General features: G+C 31.8%; 2 protein-coding genes across 2 annotated transcripts; both read right to left on the bottom strand.

The window, feature by feature from the left end:
- Positions 1-1,167: 1,167 nt before the first annotated feature.
- On the bottom strand, positions 1,168-4,782 carry LOC9323272 (transmembrane protein 185-like). Its single transcript, XM_002887161.2, has 14 exons — positions 4,461-4,782; positions 4,055-4,145; positions 3,865-3,949; positions 3,708-3,777; positions 3,543-3,612; positions 3,247-3,316; positions 2,902-2,947; positions 2,558-2,810; positions 2,268-2,476; positions 2,106-2,180; positions 1,963-2,023; positions 1,804-1,884; positions 1,635-1,714; positions 1,168-1,560 (listed from the first exon to the last, which is right to left on the bottom strand). Exons 1-14 carry the CDS (start codon positions 4,595-4,597, stop codon positions 1,482-1,484), a joined length of 1,407 nt encoding a protein of 468 aa, XP_002887207.2. The 5' UTR covers positions 4,598-4,782; the 3' UTR covers positions 1,168-1,481.
- Positions 4,783-8,525: 3,743 nt separating this feature from the next.
- On the bottom strand, positions 8,526-10,576 carry LOC9324748 (transcription factor bHLH30). Its single transcript, XM_021035401.1, has 2 exons — positions 9,802-10,576; positions 8,526-9,311 (listed from the first exon to the last, which is right to left on the bottom strand). Exons 1-2 carry the CDS (start codon positions 10,390-10,392, stop codon positions 8,820-8,822), a joined length of 1,083 nt encoding a protein of 360 aa, XP_020891060.1. The 5' UTR covers positions 10,393-10,576; the 3' UTR covers positions 8,526-8,819.
- Positions 10,577-26,411: the final 15,835 nt, after the last annotated feature.

Raw genomic sequence — 26,411 nt, 5'->3', positions numbered from 1 at the left:
CCCAATATTCAAAACTACCAACTTCTGAAATAGAATAAAATCATCCCCTGGCCTTGAATAATAGAATTATATAAATCTGGAATTTGATATTATATCATCTAAAATCCACGCATTTCTGTTGATCTCTACGTGCTCGAATTGCTCAATGTCATCAGCTCTGATTTTGATCTAATGAAACAATCTCTCCACTGAGTGGATCTAAGTAAAATGGTGGATTCATAAAGTGAATATAATGCATGTTTTCTGGTGAATATGTTTCTCTCTGGAATGGTAGACACATTGGATGTCATAGTATTTCAGAAGACCAAGGCTAGCTAGAAAAGCAGAAGATTTTGCAGGCTTGACAATCCGTAGTCATTGGTTTGGCTAGCGATACTGCAACGCATACAACTTTGTCTTCAGCATGTGTTCTGCTGAATCTTATCACCCGGTTTAATTAATACATAAAAAGGTTAAAGAATTATGACTTATACCAAATTAGGCCGTTTATGGCTATGGTGGGAAAATATACTATAAAACCAAAAAACTAGAAATACTATAAAATATCTGTCTAATTTGCATAGACTGAGACATTTAACGAATTCTAATGTTTGTCGTCGTCGTCTAATAAGAGAGAAAAATCCAATATTCAAAGCTACCAACTTATGAAATAGAATAAAATCATCCCTTTGAATAATAAAATATTTTATTTTTTGCCAAAATAAATTATGTAAATCTGAAATTTGATATTATACCATCTAAAATTGTTGTCAGATTTTAAAAAGGTGGTGAGACGAACTGACTAACAGAGCATAAAAGGGATAACATTTTGTGAAATAAAAACACTATTGTCGGCCACATTGAAGATACATCCTCTCATCTAATTTTTTTTTCACTTCTTAATTTACTATGACAATGAGTTTCACAACAGAATAACAAAAAAATCAATTAGACTATTTTTACCAACTTTTTCTTATATAAAATGCGGCGGACTAAGGACAAAAATACTGGAAGATAAGAGTTCAGAGATCTTTAAAAACACGAAATTTGTTTCTTTTAAACCATTAATACTTGTATCTTTGCAAATTGTATGATGATCATGACATTTTTAAGTCTTCTTTTGAGTTTGCTAAATATTTTTACGTTCACACGCTTTTTAAGTAAAGATCTGAAGTGGCCACCCAAAGGAATACACATACTAATTCACATTTTGATTTGGACATACTAGAGTAGATAGACCCGGTTTAATATTGGTTTATATGGTTAACATTAAACCCGGATCTTTGTACTCTAATAGGACAAAAAAGAATTACATGGAAAAAAAAAAAAAAAGAGAGAGAAGATTCATGACATATACGATGGATTACAAGATTATGTACATCCACATTTGGATTTTCCTATGCAAGTTGTAACATATATATATAAGTGCTTGCTTCATTACTAAAACAAAACCAAACAAGCAAGAAATATGTTCTTCATTTATGGATTAGTGCTCTGGAAATCTACACATCGTATACAGGCATACGCTCCTCGATCAGGACACGACAAATCGGACATTTCGTGCATTTCTCGCAGCACGTACTGGAAACCGAAAAATATCAGAAACACTATGCGATGAAAGTGAGATAGAGGAAAAAGAAGAAACTTTGGTTTACCTGCAGAGGACATGATGTCTACATGGGAGTAAAACCACATTGATGGGATCTTCAAAGCAAACTCTGCAAAGAATCTTCTCCTGAAATTCAAGATTTGTATCTATTCGGTTAAGCAAATCGTTGCTTTCAGGGAGGGTTATTGAACAGAGAAAATAAGTGGTTGGTTTACGTTTTGAAGTCTTTCGTACTCTTGCTGGCTATAATTGGTGATATCTGTTTGCTCACTCAATGCAGCTTGGAGTCTCCATATCTGATGAGGAGTTTAAGAATTCAAGATTTTTGCTTTGGTTTCAGATATTAAAAAGGAAAAGACTTATGTGTAGTTTACCTCTTCAACAAGATCAGACTTTGGCATTTTCTTCACAACCTCTGGTGAGAAAGTGTTGTATCTGAAATCATTTGGAGTCAAACAAAATATGTTGTTAACCAGATCTAAATTGTCGTCTTGTTACCAAAATAAAAGAGCTTTACCCAGTAGCTTCTCCAGAGTAGAGCCTAGCTTGTTCTTCCCGACTTCCTTCATCGATAGACCACCAGCCAAGTAATCTGATAATTATGATTTGAGAAAGGTTAGTATTTAGGAGGTCTCCGTAACCAGAGATTCTCATGTTTAGTTCGTTTTTGCTATTGTACCTTGCACCATGTTGAAAGAATCCCAGGTACTCACGAGCTGATGATGTCGCGGTAAAATATCTTCCATAAGAACCGCTACCACTATTTATCAATAAGACTGATTTCTCAACCAATCTATATGTAGCAAAAAGTACCCCAGCTCCTTGTAACAGAAAAAGAGGTACAAACAGAACTAAAATCGGAATGTTTTTGGCAGAAGCGGGCGTTCCCTGAAGTAAGATGAAAGAGAATTAGCTCAAAGCCAGGAAAGCGGAAATGTTTCAAAAGCAATGGAATTGTCTGTGCTGTACCTCTAAGCGCATGAAAAGGATTATTTGAAAGGTAACGAATGGAATTTTCATAACATGTCCACCAATATCTTGGAGACCGCATATTCTGTTGCTTTGTTGATGCTCGTCGTCGGCGGTTACAACTAGACCTCTGTTCCAATCCAGATATCTTACTACCATTGAAGATGAGCTAGGTTCCGGTATATGTGAATACCTATGAATTGACTGATTGCTCCACTTTGTACAGACAAGAAACGCAAAGCACTCTGCTATTCTGTAAATTGAGGAGAAAGAAGATTGTTCAAACCCGGCACAGAAGACATATTTTAAGAGGCAGAAGGTCTTAAAGAGAAAAAGTAGTTTACCCGAAGTTTATAAATAAGTCCCACCATCCCAACGCAGCTACATCACCTATACAAGGACTCGAAAGATAACAGATTCAGAAACAAAGAAACAGATTGAGAAAGAGAGATTATGAAGCAGAACAACAGTAATGAGTAAGCAGTCGATTTTACAAAATTACACACACACTAACTGTTAGGACATGCAGTCACCAGATATCATAACAACCTCAATTTACTTTTCTTCTCTTATCTTTTAGTTGAACTATGGACATGGAAATAGTAACTTCAAGAACACCTATAAGCTTGCAGTTGGAAGGGAGAGGATCATTAACTCCAAAAAAATAGTTAAGTAAAAGCTTAACATACCACATAATTTAAGAAGAGTGAAGGTTGTTGCGGCAATGAAGAATACCATAGATATGGAAACCCAGAAATGCTACAAAACCAATAGACAATGTCAGAACCAACCTGCAGAGACAAGTTAATAAGATTGAAGAACAAGCCAGATCATAAATTTCATTTCATCTAAAGCAGAAAGTCCAAATGGAAAGAGAAATAGACAATGTCAAGTAGCCCTATGTAAGGGATCATATATTAAACTTTTCGAGCTTTGATGACTAAAATTCCTGGAAAAGTTTGTATATAGAGAACAACCAACTTACAGGAAGTGTTTCCCATATGGCTTCATCACTCATAGTTTCCTCATCTCCAGGCATGAGTGTCCTGCACATTCTGCAGGAATAGTTGCAAACAAGATTTAATTGTTCCATACTCTAGCGTAGTAAGAAGGGTGAACAAAATCAAACCTAAAGCTTTGAATGAAATACCTGACATTATCTATCAAAATTGCTACCTCAAATGCAAGCAACGGTAGGAAGACAATCTTTAAGTCAACAACTGCAAACAGAGGAGCACAACGAAAGCTATAATAAACCCACCAATCATACATGCCGTGATTCAATGAATAGAAGTTATGGAAAATACCATATTTATCTTCAAGATGTACACAGAGAAGGATCTCAAAAGCAACAAGCAGCGGTGTTGCCATCACCGAGTGAAAAGGAGCCCACTGCCACAAGACCAAATCAAAACTTAAACAGGTTACAACAACCCTGCTAACTAAAGAATCATAAAACTTCAAGGTGAGACAAGAGAATCATAAAAAATGTCATACATGCCGATCATGAGGCATTGATGGAGCAGGCAATGAAAATCTACCACGAGCAATCACAGCATGAAACAACCACAAGGGTGTAAATATAAACCTGTAAAACAGACAAAACAACACAAATTCAAAAGAGAGTGAAAGCTATCCACATCAAAGTCTTAACCTTTAAGGATAGTAATGATCATACTACTTCTACTTTATACATCACCAAAGATTCAAAGTCATATAACCAAGTAATCACAGTTCTTATGTACTAAAAAATCCAAGCTTTTAGCCTCTGCAATAAGAGAATCAGCCAAACCAATCGATTGATTCATACAATTTTCCTAATTTGCCAATACTTGACAGAAGTCAAGCCCAACAAACTGCATAAAAAAAGGAAACTTTAAGAAGAAGAAGAAGAAAAACTAACCACCATGAATGAGAGACAACATGATCAAGCTTCAAAGCAAGAAGAAGCGTGAAGGAGAAGAGTAAACAATGCGCAGAGGCCGCTTGAAACGACTTCCAGACTCTTCTCCAACTCATTACTCTTCTCTGTACCAACATTTCGCCACAAACCCTAAGCCTCTAAATCACTCAAACACAGCTCAAAATCAAGATCCAATTGTTTGATTCTGGGGAAATTTCAGAGGGAAAAGTTGAGATTTTTCGCGGAAATTTTCAAGAAGAGAAGAGAAAAAGATTTATTCTTTAGAGAAAAAGACATTTTCCAGACTCGGAGAAAGGCTCAGCTTCCACGCCAAAGCCCTCTGTAAATGTCTTTTTTACCTAAATACCCTTTTACTTTTTGCAGCTACTATGGTCCTAGATAAGGGTAATTTAGGAAATATGATATATAATAGAGAATGCGATTTAAATTGGAACAGTGGTTACTATTGGGTAGAGATATTTTCTGACAACATGGGAGGTGACATGGAATTATAAGTTTTGTCGTTATAAAAAACAATTAAGTTAACACTCTTAGAGCAAACGCAATGGCGTAATTGAGACATAGGTGTAAGTTATAAACAATTGAGAAATATTGCAAAAGTTACCTTTTCAACAAAAATCGGGTGTAGACTTACACTCAAGTGTAAGGCATTATAAAAATAGAAAAAAATGTATTCTCTCTATCTCTCTCTATTTCTCTCTCTCTTTTTTCTCTCTTTCTCTTTTAATTATAATAATAAACAATTACTTACACCCACAATTACACATGCTCCATTGCGTTTGCTCTTAACGTATCAAAGTTAATCTCCTTTTTTTTTTTTTTTGCATATTTTATAAAGTTTTGTGGAAATAATACAGTATAGGTGTACTTATGGATACATGTGGTTGACTATATAAAATAAAAGAACATGAATTCTATATGCGTCGGTGTAATATCTTCGGATATGGGATCAAATTCTAGGTCCTAGGAATAACGACGCGGTATTTATTTTAGGGCTGCTGATTGAGGAGTTTTTGAACATATCTCTTTTACTCCCTCCGTTTCAAAATATAAGACGTTTTGGAGAAACTGTTTTGTTTCAAAATATAAGTCGTTTTCAAGTTTCTATGCAAATTATATACAACTCTCTCCGTTTCAGTTTAGTTGTCGTTTTAAGATTTAAATTTTGTTTTATAATAGTTGTCGTTTTATGTTTTCAATGCAAATGTTTGGTGAAAATTCCAGTTTTATCTCTACGGTTTTAATGTTTTGACCAATGAAATTTTTTATAAAATATATTTATAAAAGATAAAACAGAAAATTTAATGCTTTTTAAATTTGTGTGAAAAAACCTTAAACGACAACTAAAACGAAACGGAGGGAGTATTACTTTAATATTTTATGATTATTTTTATTATGTAGTCTCTTTTATGATTGGCTGAACTTTTAAAAAGTAGATCTTATTAATCGGCGTGCTTTTAGCTAAAACGCCTTATATTTTGAAACAGAAGAAATATTGGGAAACATTTATTTCATTCCCAAGCAAGAATCTGTTTAATTAATAATGCATAATTTTTTCCTATTAGATCAAAATTCGTTTGATGGGAAAGAAAAAAAAAAACATGTCAACAATGAGTTAGCACCACGAACTACATATGATTACAAGTCTTCCATCTGAAATGTACAAGCTCGAGCATTGTGTTAGGGAGAAACAAATGCCAACGAGGTCAAAGTTATCATTTGTTAGATGAAAAGAATTGTCAAATTGTAGCACATGTTACCATCGCGTTCTAATGATTGTGGCCAGAAATATCTTGACATATGCACCAATAAATATACCAACCAATAGCAATTTTTGTTATATATATATATATAAATTACTAATACTGTTCAATAATTTTGTGAGGAGAAAAGTATTAAAAGTCGTTTCTCTCATTCATTAATTAAAAAAAAAATATCAATGTCTTGTCGTGCAAGTTTATAAGTCCGGCTAGAGAGATTCTTATTGTTGATAAGATAGATGAACAGTTGTTTAACATTAAAACTAGATAAATGATTGAGTTGACAAAAAAAAAAAAAAAAAGTTGAGTTGACAAACAATTAAGGTTTAATATGCTAATTAGGGTGTGAACAGTGATTTTTTTTTAACGGGAAAGCACCGTTTAAGTATCGTAATTGGCAACTAGTCACTAATTACAAATCTAAATGATACTTACGGTAAAACTTTGCTGAAAATTGATATTAGCACTATCTGGTAAAAATCAATGGTAATTTTTTGCTGAATCTTTATAACAGAAACTAAAAGTTTGTAGTAAAAGACTTAACTGTAAAAAGATTGCTGGGCTTGGTTTCGGCTGGGCCTTAAGATTTCCTAACACACTTTTCTTAAACAAAAAGAGATGCCAAAAGTTCAAAGAAAAGGCTCTTTTGGGATATATTTTTTCAATGCAAATGGGTAGTACAATATCTTTGGGGAATCTAGCCAAATAAATCAAATTCCTCTCGTTTTATGTCACTAACAACATGACCAGCTGAGCCCTAATTGCAGCAAGTCTCCATAAAAATTGAGAAATCTTCAAAGTTTTTGGTTTGATAATGAAGACATAATTAGCATAAACTAGAATTGAATTCAAGGTCATGTCTAGAGAAAGCCAAAAGAGGAGTCAGTACTTAGACAATTCACATGGCCGTCACTTGGGTAAAATGTTAAAGACAAATGAAATGGCAGTTAGGGTACAAATAGTACGTAAGTACCAAAAAAATCATAATAATTACTAACGTCTTACGTACTTCACTTCATGATGCAAGCTTAACACAAATACGACGTCAATTACGTATGTTCTTCGTCAGGACCAATCTCAATCACAATCACTTATCATCAATTGATATTCAATATGGAAATATTAGAGATTTAAGCATCTTAGTTTAGAAAATTTATATTTATCCATAAAAATATTAATATATTTGTATTTATCTTAATTTAGGAAATTATGTCTAGTCATAATTATAAAATATTGTAACATTATTTTAATGAGAGTCTAAAATAAATATTATTCCTTAACATATTATGTGTTTTACTCCTTGTTTGAAAAATCGCTAGGCGCTAGTCGGGCGTTCGGTATAGGCCTAGCGATTAATCAGAAAATCGGATTAAAATCAGGGATTAATCGAGGATTAGTTTTAGGGTTATTTTAATATTTTAAAAATATATTAATCTAATATTGTTTTCAAAATTGTAGTAAACACATAAAAATATATTGTTTTATGATTTTTCATTAAAAATTATGACTTTTGTTAAACATTTGAACATAAATTATTGTAAAACATCACAAATTTCCAATTCAAATATTTAAATAACAAAAAAAAGTTGTTTTATACTTGCAATAAAAAAATAATCGGGATATGTAAGAATAGGCAGAAAGTAATCGGATTATGCGGAAATTAATCGGATTAGGTGGAGAGTAATCGGGTAACTGATTTTTTTTAAGGGATTAGTCATTAATCGAGGCGGAGAGGATGTGCCTAGCGATTAAGCGGGAGTAATCAGGCTAGGCGGGGATTTTTAGAACTGGGGTTTTACTCCTATCAAATTTATCATATTAAGGATCTGCAACATCCCATGATGTCATGTTAAATTTCATGGACCAACCTAAAAAACTAATTGACTATATGTGTATGTACTTTATATCTTAGTCTTGGTCCCATGTCTACCTCGGTACCTCCTACCAGTTCATGATGCAATTTATATAAAGCAAAATATTTGAATATTGTTTAGGTCTAATTCTTAAAACTTATCTGTTTATGAGAATTGTGGATATATCATATATGTAAAATCGTTACACAAAAAAGATTCTACAGAACACATAAATACACAAGGCAAAAGAGTCAGAGAAGCATCAACGTACTAAGCTCAGAATCCCAAACTTGTCTCTTTTTGTTTTTCCCCCGGACCGAACCCGACTAAATCAATTAATGATACACATCATCTTTGGTACGTTTCCTGTTCTTCTTCATTGTCTCTTGTTGGTTTCATTCACACAATTGCAAAAATAACCCAAAACCCACTAAAATTAAACTCAAATCCTCCCATTGCCAATAAAACGAAATTTTTCATACCCATGCATTGGCCATGTATAAACCAACTAAACGATACAAGATTTTTTTAAAAAAGTATCTTAGAAGCAAACCAAAAGTCCAAGACCCCAACGGATACAAATATCTCCGTTATACATACACACAAACACACATATATCTATAGTATAACGTGACGTACAACATTCATTTCCATAACCATCAAACAACACACACGTAGTAGATACACCCAAAATAAAAAGAGGAAAGCGATTAAGTAAAAGTTGATTACCTCTGATGATGTTGTTGTTGTTGTTCAACGATGGTGATAGTATTGTGACTACTCATTCTCTGTCTCTTAGCATTTCCAGAAGAAGATGATTCCTCAACTTTGTTCTTCTCCATCACCGCTTTCAAAGCTTCCTCTATCGTCCCTATACAGTACTCTTCCTCCACTTCTTCACCGGAGCTCTCTTCCCCGGTAACAAACAAAACGTTCTTGACTCGTCCCCCGACGGTGGTTATCTCCGCCTTGAGCGTTTTGAGACGCATTGCTTTCAATGTTTTAATCATGTCAGGCAAGAGATCCGACCTGTCTTCACAGCAAAGCGACGCTTTTATTACAAATCTGCCATCTCCGGTTTCTTCCTCCTCCGTGAAAGCTACCGTTAACTCATCGCTCTCCGTTGGGATAAGATTTGTCTCTGAGATCACTGAAGTCTCGCTCTTCAACTCTTTCACATGTTGGATCACTTCAGCTAGTAACGACGCTTTATCCGTCTGAATTAAAAAAGAAAAAAACAAAAAAAACATATTTGTATAGTTTCGAGGAGAAAATTATGTGGTCGAAGAAGTTATGATTTGGTCCGGCAATAAGACTTTTTATGCTTTTTAAGCAGCGCCGTTTGTTTCTCTTTATTACATCAATTAACCAAGCGACGACATAGACGTTCCATATTCCTTACTTTTTATTTATAATACAGTCTCTGACTGATTCTCTCTCGGGACTTTAACAAATATCCAGAAGATCATTGATCAAAACGTAAAACCTTTGAATAACTTACTTCTCCTTTTATAAAACCTAAATGTAAAAAAAGAAAGAAAAAAGAGACAAAATGTGACATGAACTTTCATGTCGCAGCTACTATGTTTGTCCACTTCAAATCTACATTGTTTTAATATTTTCTATTTACAAAAATCTTAAACGGTGTACGATGATGAATGCTTTTATTTATGTATGAAAATTTATGTATAAATTTTTTTGACTTACTTTGGTGGTGTTGGGTAATATGCTACGGAGCTTAGCGAGATGATTATTGATTCTCTCTCTTCTTCTTCTCTCAGCTTCACTATGACTCTTTGAAGCAGCCAAAGCTTTAGCGTCCATGATCTCTTGTGCTGTCATCTTCCCTAACTCAGCTTGTAACCCAAAAGGACCAGACCCGGCTTGTACTACAGGACCTAAAGCTTCAGACAAGATCCGAAGCTGTTCATGATGATGATGTGCTGCTGACGTGGCTCCACCAAAACCCTCGTACCCGAACTGTAATCCCTGATGATGAGGTCGACTTCTGTTGAAGAAACTTCCGTAGAAAGATGCTGGAGAAGAAGAAGGAGGAGGAAACTGATCAAACGGTGGTTGGATCGAGGTAGTTGGAGGTAGAGACCATATTGGAGAGACGGAATCTTGAGAGAAGATAGTGAATCCGGATCCAACGTTACCGGATGCTCCAAAGGTTTCAGTTTGAGAAGGATCATGATGATGAGAGATGAGTTGGTGAAAGAAGAGGTCATTTTGGTAATTTTGTATGTTGTTCATGGCTCCAGAACTGTCTTCTGCTTCTTCTTTCTTTGCGCACATATCACTTGTTTCTATGAAGACATGAGAGTCTTCATCTTTCAACTCTTTTTCCAATTCTCTCTCTCTCTCTCTATATATATATATGTATATATATCTATAAATGTGTAAAAGAAAGGAAAGGTTGGTAAAAGAAGGTAGGAGAAGAAACAAAAGTTAAGAGAGTTAAAAAGAGACAAAAGTTTGCTTTCAAATGTTATAGACGCAGACATATATAGGAAACTCATGCGTTTGTATGTTACCTATGGTTTGGAGGATATGTGGAGTTTGCAACTTGTGTTTTGTGTTGTGGTGGAATTATTGAAAAGGTAAAAAAAAGGTAATGGGTTTAAGATTCTTTAGATTATCTATCTCTTTAATTTACGCATTTAGTACTTCACTTTCTATTTCTAATTTGCAGATTATTTGATTTATATATAATGAATAGAATTTACATTAGAGCACTAAAATAGTAATTAGAGTTCACATAACATACGTAAAAAATTATTATTTGTCTTCTAAATTAAACCATGATATCAACAAATATTAATTAATACATGTAAACTAAATTTGATACTAATGTTATATCACCATCCAAATTTAAATCCTCATAACAAATTATTTAGACCCTATTAGATTGATATAAGTCAAATGAGTTTTGACCTTAGTGAATTAATGAACTAATGAGTTGGGTTGTAACATATTTATTTGAGTTATCTATTTTAACCACATTTTTGTTAAAAACTAAATAAGAAACAAAATAAGTACTACTATTTGTTTCTTGTTAGATTGATAATCATATCATAATAGCATCATACCACGATCATCATCATCATCATACATGAAAACGTAAATTCATATTTTTTTCCCTATAGATGATGATGAATGATATGTTATGATGATGGTGGTGGTATGATGATGATAAAAATGATAATGATGATGTGGTGACAATGAGTTTATGATATCGATTATATGCTAATCATTGTTAATTATGAAGATAATTTGTATGAAAAAATTAATTTCATGGATCGAATTATATAACTATTTGACCCATCAAACTAAATAAATCATGAGTTGACCCAACTTAATTTACTAAATGGTTTATGTTATTCCTTGACCTAGTTAACATCCACCCCATTAATATTATGGGTCAAATTGGATTGGGTTATCTATATTGACACCCACATATAAATAAAATTGAATATAAGGAAATTATATGTTTACCAAATACTAGTGTCTAGTGCTAATGACAAACTCGTCTTAAAATTACAATTGTTACAAAATTGTGGAACGAAGTTCTTACATGTGATGATAAACCTATACAACTTCTAGGTCTTCCTATAGAAAATTTTCATACGATGTACATGCATAGACGTATGGATAGTTTGCAACTTAGAAAGTCAATATATTATGGGTTTTATAGACATGGGTGTATCAATCTGGAGATACATATAATGTCATAAATCATAATACAACTTGTAGTTTTTTTCCTAAATAAATTTGTTTATATGATATGTCTCTATAGATGAATGGATGGTTTGCAACTTGGAAAGTTACTCTGCAAGTCGTCTTTGCTTTCAACTTACGGAAAGCTCAACTAAGGAGTGTAGCTATCAGGGGAATAAAATATCAAAATTAGTAAATTCTAATTTCATAGTGAATGGTCCAAAATTTACTTTAAATGACATCCCCTTATAGTTACAGGATATGTGAGAGCTTGAGAAACACTATAACCGAAATGTAAGTAAATAAAATGAAAGTAAAACAGAGAGTGAACACAAAACACACAGATTGTCGGACCGACCAAAGACTAAAAAAAGGCTGGCCGTATCATCATGACCTTAGTCTCAAGCTTGCAACCAAAAAGCCCTTTTGCTTTCCTCGCACTTTCATTTCATTATAAAAGTTCTTAAGAAATTTTATCTTTTAATAATTCTTATTTTCCCCCTAAATATTCTTCTTTACCAAGTTTTTTTTTTAAATTATTTAGATGAAGTCTAATATACGACATTGGAAATTGACATGTATACACTCAAATATACATGCACGTGTGCGTATTTATAAGTATATATTTTCGGTTTTTATTTATAAGCATATATTTTTAGGTTTTTATTTCAAAAAAATTTGATGGATACTTTCTCTAGAATGTAACGCATGACCAAGACCATCAATGGCAAAAACACGGTTCACATTAATTTCAGATAGGACCTTTATTTCCGATTCTTGTAGTATATATTCTGAACAATTTTGTAAGAAAGAAGCTGCGATTTTCATATTGTAACGTAAGAATCCTTAACAATAAATAAAGAAAGATACTACTATGTAGAGAAAAGTAGAGAATTTTAATTTTAATTTTAATTTTATAGTTTTTGAAGTTTGACCGACCTTGATATTAAATATAAGGAGTATTCAAAGCAAAAAAATGTAAATAAAAGTCTGAAAAGAACAGAATAATTAAGCATAGCAAAAGAAAGAAAGCAGGGAGCCAATTTTGTTCACGAAAAAAAAAAAAAAAAACAGTGCTCTATCTCTTGAGCTTCATTTCCCACGCTAATCCTTTATGACTTCCCAAAGACCTTTAATCATTTTGTCTTGGAACGTACTCTCTCTCTTTCTCTCACTCCGCCTATTTTGTGGGCTTACATGGCTTCATGCACTTTGTAACCATTTAACATGATCGAAGTTTTTTTTTTTTTTTTGTTAATAACATTATCGAAGTTGTAGACAAGAATAAAAGGGATCTCTTTCAATGAATATGAATCATTCTCTGTATGAAAAACCGTTAGATGCTTGATTATAAATTAAATTTTAAACTCCACTCCGTTTGAGAGGTTTTGTAGTTCCATCTATTCATGCTTCTAATACTATTTGAAACAATGTCAATAACTATAACGTATAGTTTAAATACATGAACAAAATGTTAAATATTGATTTCGAAAAACATTATTTTTTGTTTTAAGGAATGTAATAAGACAAGAAGGAGAAGAGGACACAAAGGGGCATAAGGCAAAAGATTTGGGAAAAACAAGTGAGAAAAGGAGGAATGATGATATATGTTTCCATTCACTTTTTCAAAGACGCACGCACAGTTTCCCAATCACAATTCTTCTTCTATTTCTTCTACTTTCTTCAACTCCTCTCTCCTACTCTCTCCCCATAGTACTATAGGAGTATACTCTTGAGAAATTATACTTTTTCATTGACTAAAACTTTTACTACTATTCTTTTCTATCGAACCACGTTCATAAATGACCTGTTTGTGGAAAATTGTATTTCCGCTGAATTAGCTCATAATTGTCATAAAACTTCGTAAAAGTAGAATCAAGCTAAATGACATACCAAAGACATCAGATCAAGGGAAACTAGGAATTTTGTTCTGAGAGTTGAGACAAAAAATAAAGAACAAAATCTGAATACATCAATGGTCTCACACTCAAATGCTAATGGTCTTGCCAAAGTATAGTAGAGTAGTGGTTAGCATTTAGAGTTGGTTCTATTGTGTTTTTAGTTCGATCCTTCTTGACGAGAATATTTCCAAAATGAAAAGACATAGGTCCGAATTTTTTGGTAACAAAAAAAAAACGGTGGAATGAAAATTAACTTATAAGGTAACTCATAACTTAAGTTTAACAAAACAAAAGGTAAACTAGGAATTTTGTAACTTAACTTATGAGGTTTGTAAGGTAAATTAAGCAGTCAAATCATTTATTTCCTAGAAACAAAATCTTGATGCTCTTCTAGCTTTAGTTTCAGTTTTAGTTTTAGATACTATAAATATTTTTTGGACCACTTTTTAGCATGTAAATGCCCGAAGAAAAAAACTGATCCAACACAAATGTTTTCTATTTTATAAGTAATAATTTCCCCTCACTTGATGATGTCCTAATTTTTGTAAATAAAAATAGTTTTTCTGATCAATCAAAAAGTTCTAAGTTTTCGGCTCAGAGTCTCTTCTCGAATAGAAAACCAAAGCAGAGTAAATAAGATTTCTTTCCGTTGCAAATTTGCAATGTCCCGAATTTGGGACCATAGCTTTCTTTCTTCATTGAATTACAAATATTTAACCGTTGCAATGTCTACGATGATTTTACGTAGAGCCAATGGTTTCGGGTGATAATGTCTTTCTTGGATTCACATTTTTAGTTATACGATGAAATACAATTGGTTTTGCTACATATATTATATACATCTATGGCCTATGGGAATAGATGAGTGAAAGAGAAGGGTTTTGGAAACAAAAAGCAAAAATCATAAAAGAGGTTGACCGGCAAAGTGCGGACAAAGACTGCGTTTTTGTAAGAAGTTTAGTCAATAAAAGTAAAACGAAGCCAAATCATAAGACACAACACAACATCTTTTTTTTTTTAACCCAAAAAGATAAATCACACTTTTATTTCTGCGTTTTACTTTCACCATATTATTTGCACAGGCTCCAAATTTTTTCCAATTTGGTATAAACATTTTGGTGACTTTTGTTTTATTTTACAACATATTCAGACGATGAATTTTTAATTATCTAGTGGAATTCGGAGGACCGCACTCGTATTTTCACCGTTGTTATATATTAAGTCATATGTTGTGTTTGTGCCACAGTATCGCAATAAAATAGAAGAAATTTGAGAATTATGTTATTGCTGTTTATATATTGATATGAATTATCTTTTCAATAATTGTTCAAAACTTATTTAGATACATGTTTAGTATTTCATACTCAATAACTAAGGCTTAATTTTAATTTTTATTGTCGAAAACATATGGCTAATAGTTTGGACTCGTGTCATCGTGTGCGTTCCTGTCTAGGTTTAAAACTAGTAATGCAAGTTATTGACAAAAAATAATAATTTTGGTTTATAATTATTTGAATCTTATTCATTAAGTTTTTGAGACCAATTTTTTTTGGGAAATTGTTAAAAATACCACTTTTAGTGTGCCCCTTTTCAAATATGCTCATTTGATATGTCTATTTTCAAAAATGCCCCTTTTAAAATCTGAAAATTTTATAAAGTTTTATTAGGTTTATAAAGTACTTATGGATTGTAACTACTACTTGAAGACTCGATCAAAGTATTTATAAGGTTTTATAAGGTGTTTTAAAGGTTTTACAAGTTATTTTAAAGCATTTCAAAGGTTTTACAAGATATTTTAAAGGTTTTTAAAGGTATTTAAAATGCATTTATAAGGTATTTATAAAGTATTTATAAGATTTTAGATACATAGAAATATAGTTTGTGTATGTTTTAATAATATTACATACATATTTGGGTAAGTCTTATATTTTTAAGAGCATTTTTTATAAGGTTTTAAAAAATGAGTATTTTTGAAAAGTGGCATTGAAAAAATGGCATTTTTGCAAAAGTCCCATTTTTTTTTCCTTTTTTTTTCTTTATTTTTATTTTAAACTTTGTAAATCGACCTATAGAAAATGTTACGGGCTCATAGATATATTTGAAGATTGTATTTCTGCTGAAGTAGTATATGATATACTGTATATCTGAACGATTAACTAATGTGAGATGATAGAGAAGAAACAAAAATTTCCAAATTCTTTCATGTCTGTCAAACTAATGTTTCATCGACCGGTTTGTTGGAAACCTCTTTAACATTCTTAAACATGAACCATTGATACAAAGGGTGACTCATTCACTTTTACTTAATACTTGGTGCATCTGCATCAGTAAGATTTCTTCCACTAACAAAAAAAAAGAAGAGCAAAGGGTCAGTTTCTGGTCACACGCATGGGTCTATTGGTCCCATATTATTTTTCTTCTTTCGTACCTTCTCAAAAGTCTATTCACGTTTTTTTTTCCATATTCTTCCATCAATATATACAAAATTATTATTCTATGAAATGTAGATTAAATTAACATATTCAAATGACGGATGATCGTTGCACCACCACAAACCAGCACATCAATATATACAAAATTATTATTCTATGAAATGTAGATTAAATTAACATATTCAAATGACGGATGATCGTTGCACCACCACAAACCAGCACATCAATCACCACTAATGGACAATTTTCCCCAACAATATTGCGTCACTTCTACCTTATGATTGCGTTTAGGTAGGTCTCCTGTGTGTATATAATTTATAAATGCATTTTGTATCAATTTTTATTTCTAAATATATTCCATAAAAGATCAACAAATATATAGTTATTACCAAAAATATATATGCATGTGAATTTAATAAAAAGAACATAACAAACCATTTAATTCAGTTTAATACTCAGATTTATTATAGTATTTGTACTTTACACCCTCAAATAAGAACATACAAATCTTAAACAGCACTTGATTTAAACTTTAATATAAACTATACGTAATTTAATTATTAGTTTTCTTCTCATTAGCAGTGTTAACGACATTTCTAATTTGTTAACGTCCATGAATCCGAATGTGTGAAATATGTGATGAATATGACTATTAAATTGAGGTAAATGTGTTACCGTGTAATTTTCTAAAATTTGACATGTTCACGTTTATTTCTATGACAGGTGACCCACCTACTCTTTAAATAGGTCCGCCCCTAGGAACGTATGTGTGATCATTAGCATATCTGCAATGATCATACAAATGTGTGCGTATATATTGTTTTATGATTGTGTAGTGTGTAATTCACGTATCAGTATCTTACAGCACTATAATCGTAATCTTACCGGTCTATTTTTTCCTTAATATTGAGGACAATAATCTGATAAAAGATTTGAAGAATAAGAGTATTAGTGGAGAACAAAGACGAAACAAAGCTAAGTGCAAGAAACTTGTGCGGTTTTAGTCATCAATAAAACATTATGAGTTTTGTATGTCTGGTCTGAAAAAGTATGTCTTCATAATGCATAATTAACCATTATATGTGTCCCCGAGGTAAGACAATTCCCAATGACATTTCTTTTTTTGCTCTATAAACACTTCAAACACTCTATTTACTATATATCATTTTGAAAACAATCTAATTGCCAATGACTTCTATGTAATCAACTGTTATACAAAAGAGACAAAATTATATAAATGAAAAATAGGTAATAATGTTTCCTTAATCATGGGTAAGCTTCTCATTATCATCCTATTCAACTTGTGTCTGAACCATGATCATCACAACTAGTAACACACACATAAAGCATCAACTTTGTTTGGTTTTGATGCTTTATGTTTTTCTTATACTTTTGAACTTCTATTTCTTTCGTTTAAGTTGAAGAAATAACCGTTGGTATTAAATTATTATTATGTAAGAATTGAAATAGCATTTTAAAGAGGGAAAAAATAATTTTTTGCGTAGGTCTTAGTAAACGTCGGACCGGCACTGCATTCTATTGATTTTGATTTTTACGGTCTGATTTGATACTTATGCAAAAATCGTAAGGTTAATTTCTTGATCAACCTTTGAAATTATCAAACAAAATCATCGAAAGATAATTGTTTATCACTTATCTCAAAAAATCTAGTCCACTTTGATGACATAAATAACCAATTTCATTTTATTTTTCATGCACCATCATATTTCATAAGAAATTAATACATATTGGTTTCACATATTTCGGACCATGGGATAAGAACATGTGGATTATGATTTAGAATTTGGTATCGACACTTTCAAGTTGACCGGGAAACTACTGTATTAAATCATACAAAAATAAAGTTTGTATTAAATTGTAGAAGTTACATACATTCAAGCATGCATAAGAAGAATGAAGTGGAGTCGAAAGTGAAACTGAATCTTACTATCTACTGTGCTTTCGTCTTTAAATGAAAGTATACTAAAATGGGCAAAAAAAGACTTAACACTTGGAGAAGGAAATCATCATTGTCACTCTCGTTATCATTACAACTCCATTCTCCCTATACACATAAATCATCGCTTTCGATTCAAAAGATTTACTAATAAGTAGAGAAACACATGTCTTTTATATATTAGTGTTCATGTTCTAGCACATAGAGATTATACTCCATCCAAAGAAAGATTTTGCGGTAATTTTCAAGACTAGTCAACAAGTCTTTCGACCTTTTAAAATAGCCAAGGTACTGCAATATATATATATATATATATATATATATATATATATATATATATATATATGAAGGTGGGATCCATTGGCCAAAAAGGACGTAAAGCCCCACAAAAAATGGGCGATGCATATAGTAATGACTAATCTTCGATTTTATTGGTAGCTAATTTAGAAAATGGCACAATAATTTTTTTTTTATATAACTCAGGTTATCCAGTTCAACGAGAGTTTTGAAACAGCTCGCGGGAACTTTTCTCCTTAGCTAGTTCTCGAATCAACGGGACATGAGATCCGACTAATCTCGAGACCAGGGGGAGACATGTGAAAATTTCTGACGCCCACACGTTTGTGGAGTAGTTTCCAGGATAGATCGAATTTGGGGTACCTCATTAAAACTTTCTCTAGTCTTACTACCACTAGACCACGCCCATGTGGGTGGCACAAAAATCTTTGTGTTATTGCTAAATGTTTTTGTGGTCAAGACATCTGTTAAACTAATAACGATAGTTAGTTAGGTTCTGATACCATGAATAAACAACGATGAGAATTTACTATGATCTTGCAAATCTTTCGAAAATGATATGATCTTTCAATAAACGCAGTGAGTCTTGGACTAATAACGTTACTTAGGTCCAAAAAATACATTACGAGGAACTATTAGAGTCCCGATTGAGAGATGTACAAGGGAAAGCTCATAGAAAAGAGTTGATTAATGAAAAACTCTTAACTGGCTAGTTAAACAGGAGTGATTGGTTTTGTAACATACGGCAAAATAAACGGCTCAACAATTTATTATTGTGCGGTTTCTTGGGTCATTATTCTCAAACACATTAACACATTGTATATTTCTATGGCAAAAAAGGGAACAAGAAGGATTTTTAAATCCCTCTCTTTTGGTACCACACGTATGTAATTGTTAACATGCATGCTTATAATTAATTTGCATGTACATGTGCATATATACATGTGACTGCGAGTCTGCGACTGTTTATATCATGTGAGTTAATTATATATATACACAAAGTGTGTGTCTTCGTAGAAAAACAGATCGTACATTTCATATATATATATATATATTCAAGACTTCGCCGTTGCTTCAATCCGACGTCTCGTACCACATGCATTTGCATCATTGCTTCGGTCCATACTTTCTATTCTTTTGGAGTTTTTTGTTTTTCTATTAGAAAAAAAGAAAGTTTGATACATCTTTTTTGGAGTTACTTGTGAACTAAATATTCTTTTAATTGTTTCCAACAATTTGATACATTTGAAAGAAGATCAAAACATGTTGACTGAATTTACATTTCATAGAAAATATTTCAGTTGCAGTTTATAGAAAAAAACACTGATTATAAATTTATAAAAGTCAAGTATATGAACTATATATGGCTCTACCAATGTTGGAAGAAAAAAATTGTTTCACCTCAGAAATTTGTAATCACCAAATCAAAAGAGTATTACAGTATTTCTGTCCTTGACCTGATAACATATATATGTCCAAAGCCCAATTATTTCTTGACCATGTATGTTATCCAATAATATGTATGTTATCCAATAAGAAGGCCAAGCCCATTTTTCAATGTAAAAGAATGACGCTAGCCCTAAATTTCCATAACTTCTTGTTGAAAATTCATATAGCCATTGCTTTTTTATGTGACACAAACACAAATACGTTTTCGTCTCGTTAATAAAATTTGGGGACAGTTGAATGGTTTGGTGATGTGCTTAAAATATGGTTTCGTGAAGGTTCTTACTTCTATAGTTGATGAAATGTGTTACAAGGTTTGAACGTATGTTCTTCTGGTAATATTATTTTATATTTGGAATATGTGTGTTCTTTTGCTGTACACATCTAATCCTTTGATGTCACTTGTTGATTGCTAAGCTTATTTTGTGACAAAAACGTCTTTATAGCATCTTGTTGATCCTTGAACCCAAGCTCCGTGGTTTGTTGATTGACTTGTGTACAGTACTCTATCAGTTTCTTTAAAATAGTCTGGAGGCTTTTTTATTTTATTTGAAGAGAGGTTCAAATTTGATCTTTTGGAAATATGTATTTGGATTACTTCTCGAATATTTTAATTTAATTATGTTGCGATATAATCGAGCTAGCCTGTAAGATGTAATTGCGATACGTATCACGTTTTTAACAATACATGACACTGGAAGAGTAAAAATGCTTTAGATTTTCATTGCCTATAAGGAGCATTTCAAGCACGTAGCTGCCATTCGAATCCCTGGGGTTATGAAAGTAATTGTAGACTTGTAGTGTCAACCCCTTTAGATAAAATCCACCAGAGCAAGTAATTTAATATTGGGGAAATTTTCAGTTTCCAAGTGATGTGTTTTTCAATTCGGGATTATCGTGAGACGTCTTCACCAGAGTTTCATGGTTCATGACTTTGCAACCATTTACCAGAGCTATTGATCTCCACATCTGTTCATGTATTCCGGTCAATGTTGTTGGCTGGTCTAGGCGGGTCAATGGGATTAAGTTATCATTATAAATCTTAATATGTGTAATTTTGTGGCATTAGTCAGAAGGTACTCTAAACTCGGATCAGGTAGTGTGGTGGCTCAATTCTGGATCTTATGAATTTTATGACCCGTTCGATCCGAGTCCGTTCGGAGCTCATGGTGTCCGTTGAATCGTTGAACTGTTGAACTACGGGAGTAATCCACTGTGTAGCACCTCGGTACGTTCCTACCAGAAACGACCGGATCAACCAATAGTATTTATAAAAAAAATAAAAATATGTGTAATTTTTAAGAAAAGTATGTGTGGCTTACAAAACTCCTTATTTTATAGTGTCTTATTTTCTTCAGCAAAAATGTTTGTTGTAATAGAATTTTAATAACTAACTACATTTGAGACAACAATAAATAACTATATACAGTAAAACCTCTATAAATTAATAATGTTGGGACCATGATTTTATTAATTTAGAGAAGTATTAATTTATCGATAAATTAATAATTATTAATTTATAGAGAGATTTTACTAATTTATAATATTTTACAAAATTTCTATCTAAAAATAAATTATTTCTTTATAAGCAATAATTTTTTAAAATTAATTGCAAGTAGAGAAACAATTATTAAGTTTAAAAAATAACACAAACTTTATTCGAATATTAGAGTCATATTTCAATAAAAATTTTACATATAATATTTTAAATATATATGATGTGAGTCAAATTAGACCTACGACTACTCTATCAAATAAGAGATCAATTGCAATATTTCAGGGTCGAATTCCACAAACCTCTCGTGTTCACACAATAGACTAAGAGGTTTTGAATTAAGCTAAACAGAAAATAAAAATATTAAAAGACAAGAAAGCAAGTAAAATTAGTTGTAAATTCAGATGCGGGTAACGTGAGGCTTAGGGATTTCTCAGGAAATAAACTAATAGTAAATCTACCAAATTAATTAGGATTATTATCGAACCGTTCTAGAACTCAAAGCACTAATGTATAGTCAACCACTCTCTCGAATGCGTTGACTAACTAATCTAATATCAGGTAATTCCACCCTCTCGAATGCGAATTCCTAGATCTAGACTAGCATTAAAACATGTTTGATATGTTCACAAATATTCCTAAACCACCTCTCGTATGAATTTAGAATCTGTGCCCAACTAAGATAGTTCCAGTAATAGATGATCTCTCGAATTTACCTATTATCCTAAGATCAAATTCTAGGTGATCAAGCTAGAATTAGCATTAAGAACAATCAAAAGTGAAGAACTCTATAGATTTTATCCTAACAAGTTATCGATCTACTAATTCATCTAAATCCTTATTGAGAATTCCTAAACTTAACAAGCAAACTACTCAGACATGGAGATTAAAACAAACAACATGATTGAATAGAATTGCATTAAGAGAAATTAAGAAAAGATTAGCGTTTAGAAAGATCTTCTCTGGAGGAGCTCTCTCCAATTATCTCCCAAAGGGTTCAAGCTCCCAAGAACAAAGTAAAATAAAGCTTAAGAGATCTGAGATCTCAGAGATGTCTTTAAAACAAAACCCTAAAAATCTATTTATATGTTCTTAAAAATGTGTAGAGACTTCTTTGAAAATAAGGAAAAGTTCTGGGACGATTTTGCAAATCTTCATAACTTCAAAGAGACTCGAAATTGCATTGCCGTCAGATATTGGTGTCGACCGACACTTACACGAATTTTGGTCTCCGGATTGCTCTTGGAGCATAACTTCTTTGTTTTGCTCCAAAATGATCCATAATCTCCAAATTAGTCCTGAACGTGCATAAACTTGAAAAAGACTAGAAAAGACTCTACAAATAACAAAAAGACTCTAAAAACAATACATATATCATGGCTAAAAACGGTAAAATCCATGATATATCAACTCCTCTAGACTTAGCTTTTGTTTGCCCTCAAGCAAAACACAAAAACCGAACCCGTTGAAGAAGTTTGAAAACACGAAAACTCTCAATTTCTCTAGCCTATTACCTTGATCATTCAAACCAAATCCATATGTCTAACAGATTGCATGAAATCCTAACCACCATATAATTCTCCGCAAGCATTTTCAACATTCCAAATTCTAAACCAAATACCACAACTATATCCTATAACCCACATCGCATAAATCTCATCAATTATATTCAATATCTAACATGATTCATTTCGTCACTTTTAACCAAATAAAACACACACAAATACATATAAGAAACAACCAATATGTATAATAACAAATTATTTGGTAAAGAAATAATATTTTTGTTGCTAATTGATGTTTGTACCCTATAACCAAAATAGGAGTTTTACACCAACCTAACGGTGAAACTTAACTTTCCCAGTGCCCACATAATATCTGCATGTTATTGTATGTGCTCACTGGAGTACTCCTGTGAAATGTTAAAACTGAGATTATTTTCTTGCAAAGTGGTTGTTGTGGCCAATGTTATGACAATTCCTAGAACTTTATTATAAAGTTTAAATAAATCATTAAGTTTGATTGATAGCGCAAAACATACATGTTCAAACAAATGTTCAAACTCATAGAATACATACATGTTATTGTTTTTTTTTTTTTCTTTTTCTTTTTGATAAAACGTACAAGTTATTGTTGACTGATCATATCAGAAATTTCTACCTAACCAATAATTATTAACATGGTGGAGGACTATATGTGTTTGATAGGCATGTTAAAAAGATTCTCATAAAAGAGGATTCATCATCATTAGCTCCTGAGATGACAAACTTTGAGCTCATTTTATTTCTCTTTACTTTGAATATGACCTTTGTGGGTTTTCACATTTTTCCACAACTAAAACTAAAATATCATTTAAGCAAATTTAAAAGAGGCAAAAAAGTAAAAAAAAGAAAGAAAGAAATTGAAGGACATAAGACTATGGAATGCGCACATATATCTATAGAGCCAGCAAAATCTCTTTAAAATCAGATTCCTTATAAAGCATATGTGCATAATTAAGACTTATAGTTATACGAATATGATTTAGTCTCTTACTCTCTAGTACTTTAACAAAAATTAAACTACATATGTAAATTAAGAGGTTCATTATAAATTTAATAGAACTATAAATTACAATTTTTTATAACATAAATTATACTAAAAAAAAACAAGAGTGGGTTTCAATGAATTTTTTTTGGAAACTGGAAGTCAAATATATTATCATTCCTATATCCACAAATACATATATGAGTGTATTTGTGAACCTCAGCCCTAATATAAGGTGACTTTCTTTTTCATTAGTAGTGATACAAATTGATGATAATATGAAAGCATTTCAAAAAAATATGGTAGAAGCTAAAGCTACTTTGGAACTTTTGCCCAGAAGCTAAAGCTACTTTGGAACTTTTGCCCATCACAAAAAAATAAATCGAATATTTGCTTTACTTATTCCTTAAAATTATCAAACCGTAAAACCAAATGTATGATTATCATTTTCTTCAAGCGATTTGTGATTGATCATAGTGGTACACACCGTACACTACATAGGTGAGACTAGAGATTCCCCAACCAAATTATCTGTTCATGTTTTATTTAACAACTCAAAATATCTTTTCATCATCAAAAGAATTTGATGGAGAAAAAGAAAAATGGTTTTAGCCCAAGTGACCTTTCTTAAAATATATTTGAATTTTTAGCCCAATATATTCTTACTGATAATATTACTTCTAAAATGATGGAGGTTTGTTTATCCTTTTTTTTAGATAGCTCATTCAAGAGGAAATAATATGAACAAAAATATGGACTTAATTTAAAAATTGTTGGTGTGATAGATAATTCAAGAGAAAATGATTCTAACAAAAAACGTGGATGGTAATTATCAAAAAAAAAAAACATGGATGGTAATTTATAAACTGCTGATGTGATATACTTCTATGCCAAATTTTAAGTGAGAAATACATATATACATCTTTTTTTGGTCAATTATATATATGTAATGCGCGAATTTAAATCTGGATAATGACATATCAACGACATTAACACAAACCACTACATTATAAGTTTTGGTCTTGACAGTTCATTTTTTTTAACAGAAGAGTTAAAGGTAAATAATGGGCCTGATTGGTAACAGCTGTAGCTTTACATTTTTTGCTGTAGAAATATGACTGTAGGTTTATTTGTTGTGGCTGTAGATTTTACTGCTGTAGAATTTTGGCTGTAAAATTTAAAATTTTGAAAAGTTGAAAATTATGTGGTTTAGAAAAAAAGGCTTTCTACAGCCAAAAAAGTGAATTAAGGAAATATTTTGGCTGTGAGAAAAAAAGGAAAGTCAAAGCTTCTAAAGCTTGATTGGATGTATTTCAAATCTTTAGAAATTTTTTTGCTTTGTAAAGATTGTAAAGCACTTGCCAATCAGGCCCAATATAAATGAATTGGGTAAGAAACTCTTTCAGTTTTCTAACTTATCTAAAATTTTGTTCACATTTTCTAGTAAATAATAGTAATATTTAAAATTTACATTTTTATATGTTGATGAGTTTTCGCTTTAGTTTTTATACTTCTTACACTTTTTCTGTAATATCCCCCAACCAAATTATGGGATGTTACAGTTTCTCCTTTTCTTTTCAAAACTTGTGGTTGATAACCAAGTTCACCCTGGTGTGAAATTTGGCGCGGTTTAATAGGGCATGCACTTAGAATTTTGGGATTATGATTTAGATTTTTTTATGATTTAGGTTTTATTTGAAAAATAAAATTTTAATAATTCTAAAAGCATATTGTAAAAACATATTTATATTATTGGAAACAATTCATGTTATGAAAAATATATTTGAAGTACATACTATAGTTATAACGCAGATAACTGAATGTCAATTTGATACTAAAGTTGTGAAGGAAACATGAAAATTTTCTTAAAAAACAAAAAAACCTTAAAGAAAATTTGTGAATGGGTTTATTTCAACATATTTACAAAAAGTAAAGATATTATTTAGCAAATTGCATATAGTTTTGTATCAAATATATTAGGAATGTGGGTGGGTTGTTTCCCGTTGGACCGTCAAGCCCAACATCTCGGAAATACAACAAGACATGCCACTTATATGGGCCACATAGGTGGGAAACCATTTTTGTGGGAATTTGCTTGTTGGGCCAACCTGGCTCTGATACCATATTAGGAATGTGGTCTAACTTAACCCAAAAGCTAGTTCAAGAGTTAAGGATTGCCACATCCTTTATATACTACCCAAAAATCTTAATCCTAAACAATGTGGGACATTCTAATAGTTTTGTATCATGAAATGAAACGTGGACATCTATGGGGTGAGAAGTGGTCAGCGAGACAAAGGAAAAGCAATGAGAGAGTAGGTATTTATAAAATAGAAGTCTATAAGTTTTATAGGCTCAGTTTGTGTCTGTCTCTTCTAAGTCGTAGCCCTAACTCCCTACCTATATTCCTCTCCACCAATCACATCTTCCTCAGCTTCCTTTTTCTTCCATACATGAAACTATATAGTCTATAGATAGATTAAGAAATTTCGAATACAGAAATCTTATGAAATATATCAACAAAGATGTCGACTAGTTTTTCA

The sequence above is a fragment of the Arabidopsis lyrata genome (assembly GCF_000004255.2).
Source record: "Arabidopsis lyrata subsp. lyrata unplaced genomic scaffold ARALYscaffold_2, whole genome shotgun sequence".
Lineage (NCBI taxonomy): Eukaryota > Viridiplantae > Streptophyta > Magnoliopsida > Brassicales > Brassicaceae > Arabidopsis > Arabidopsis lyrata.
The sequence above is the reverse complement of the archived record's forward strand: the minus strand, read 5'-3'. Positions and strand labels throughout refer to the sequence as shown.

What these genes read in the sequence shown, in the direction of transcription:
- LOC9323272 (XM_002887161.2), bottom strand. Translation starts at nt 4,597, where the DNA reads ATGTTGGTACAGAGAAGAGTAATGAGTTGGAGAAGAGTCTGGAAGTCG. An exon ending in GTTGTCTCTCATTCATGGTG is followed by an intron (nt 4,146 to 4,460) that starts GTTAGTTTTTCT and finishes TCTGTTTTACAG; the next exon opens with GTTTATATTTACACCCTTGT. An exon ending in AGTCTGATCTTGTTGAAGAG is followed by an intron (nt 1,885 to 1,962) that starts GTAAACTACACA and finishes ACTCCTCATCAG; the next exon opens with ATATGGAGACTCCAAGCTGC.
- LOC9324748 (XM_021035401.1), bottom strand. Translation starts at nt 10,392, where the DNA reads ATGTGCGCAAAGAAAGAAGAAGCAGAAGACAGTTCTGGAGCCATGAAC. An exon ending in TATTACCCAACACCACCAAA is followed by an intron (nt 9,312 to 9,801) that starts GTAAGTCAAAAA and finishes TTTTTAATTCAG; the next exon opens with ACGGATAAAGCGTCGTTACT.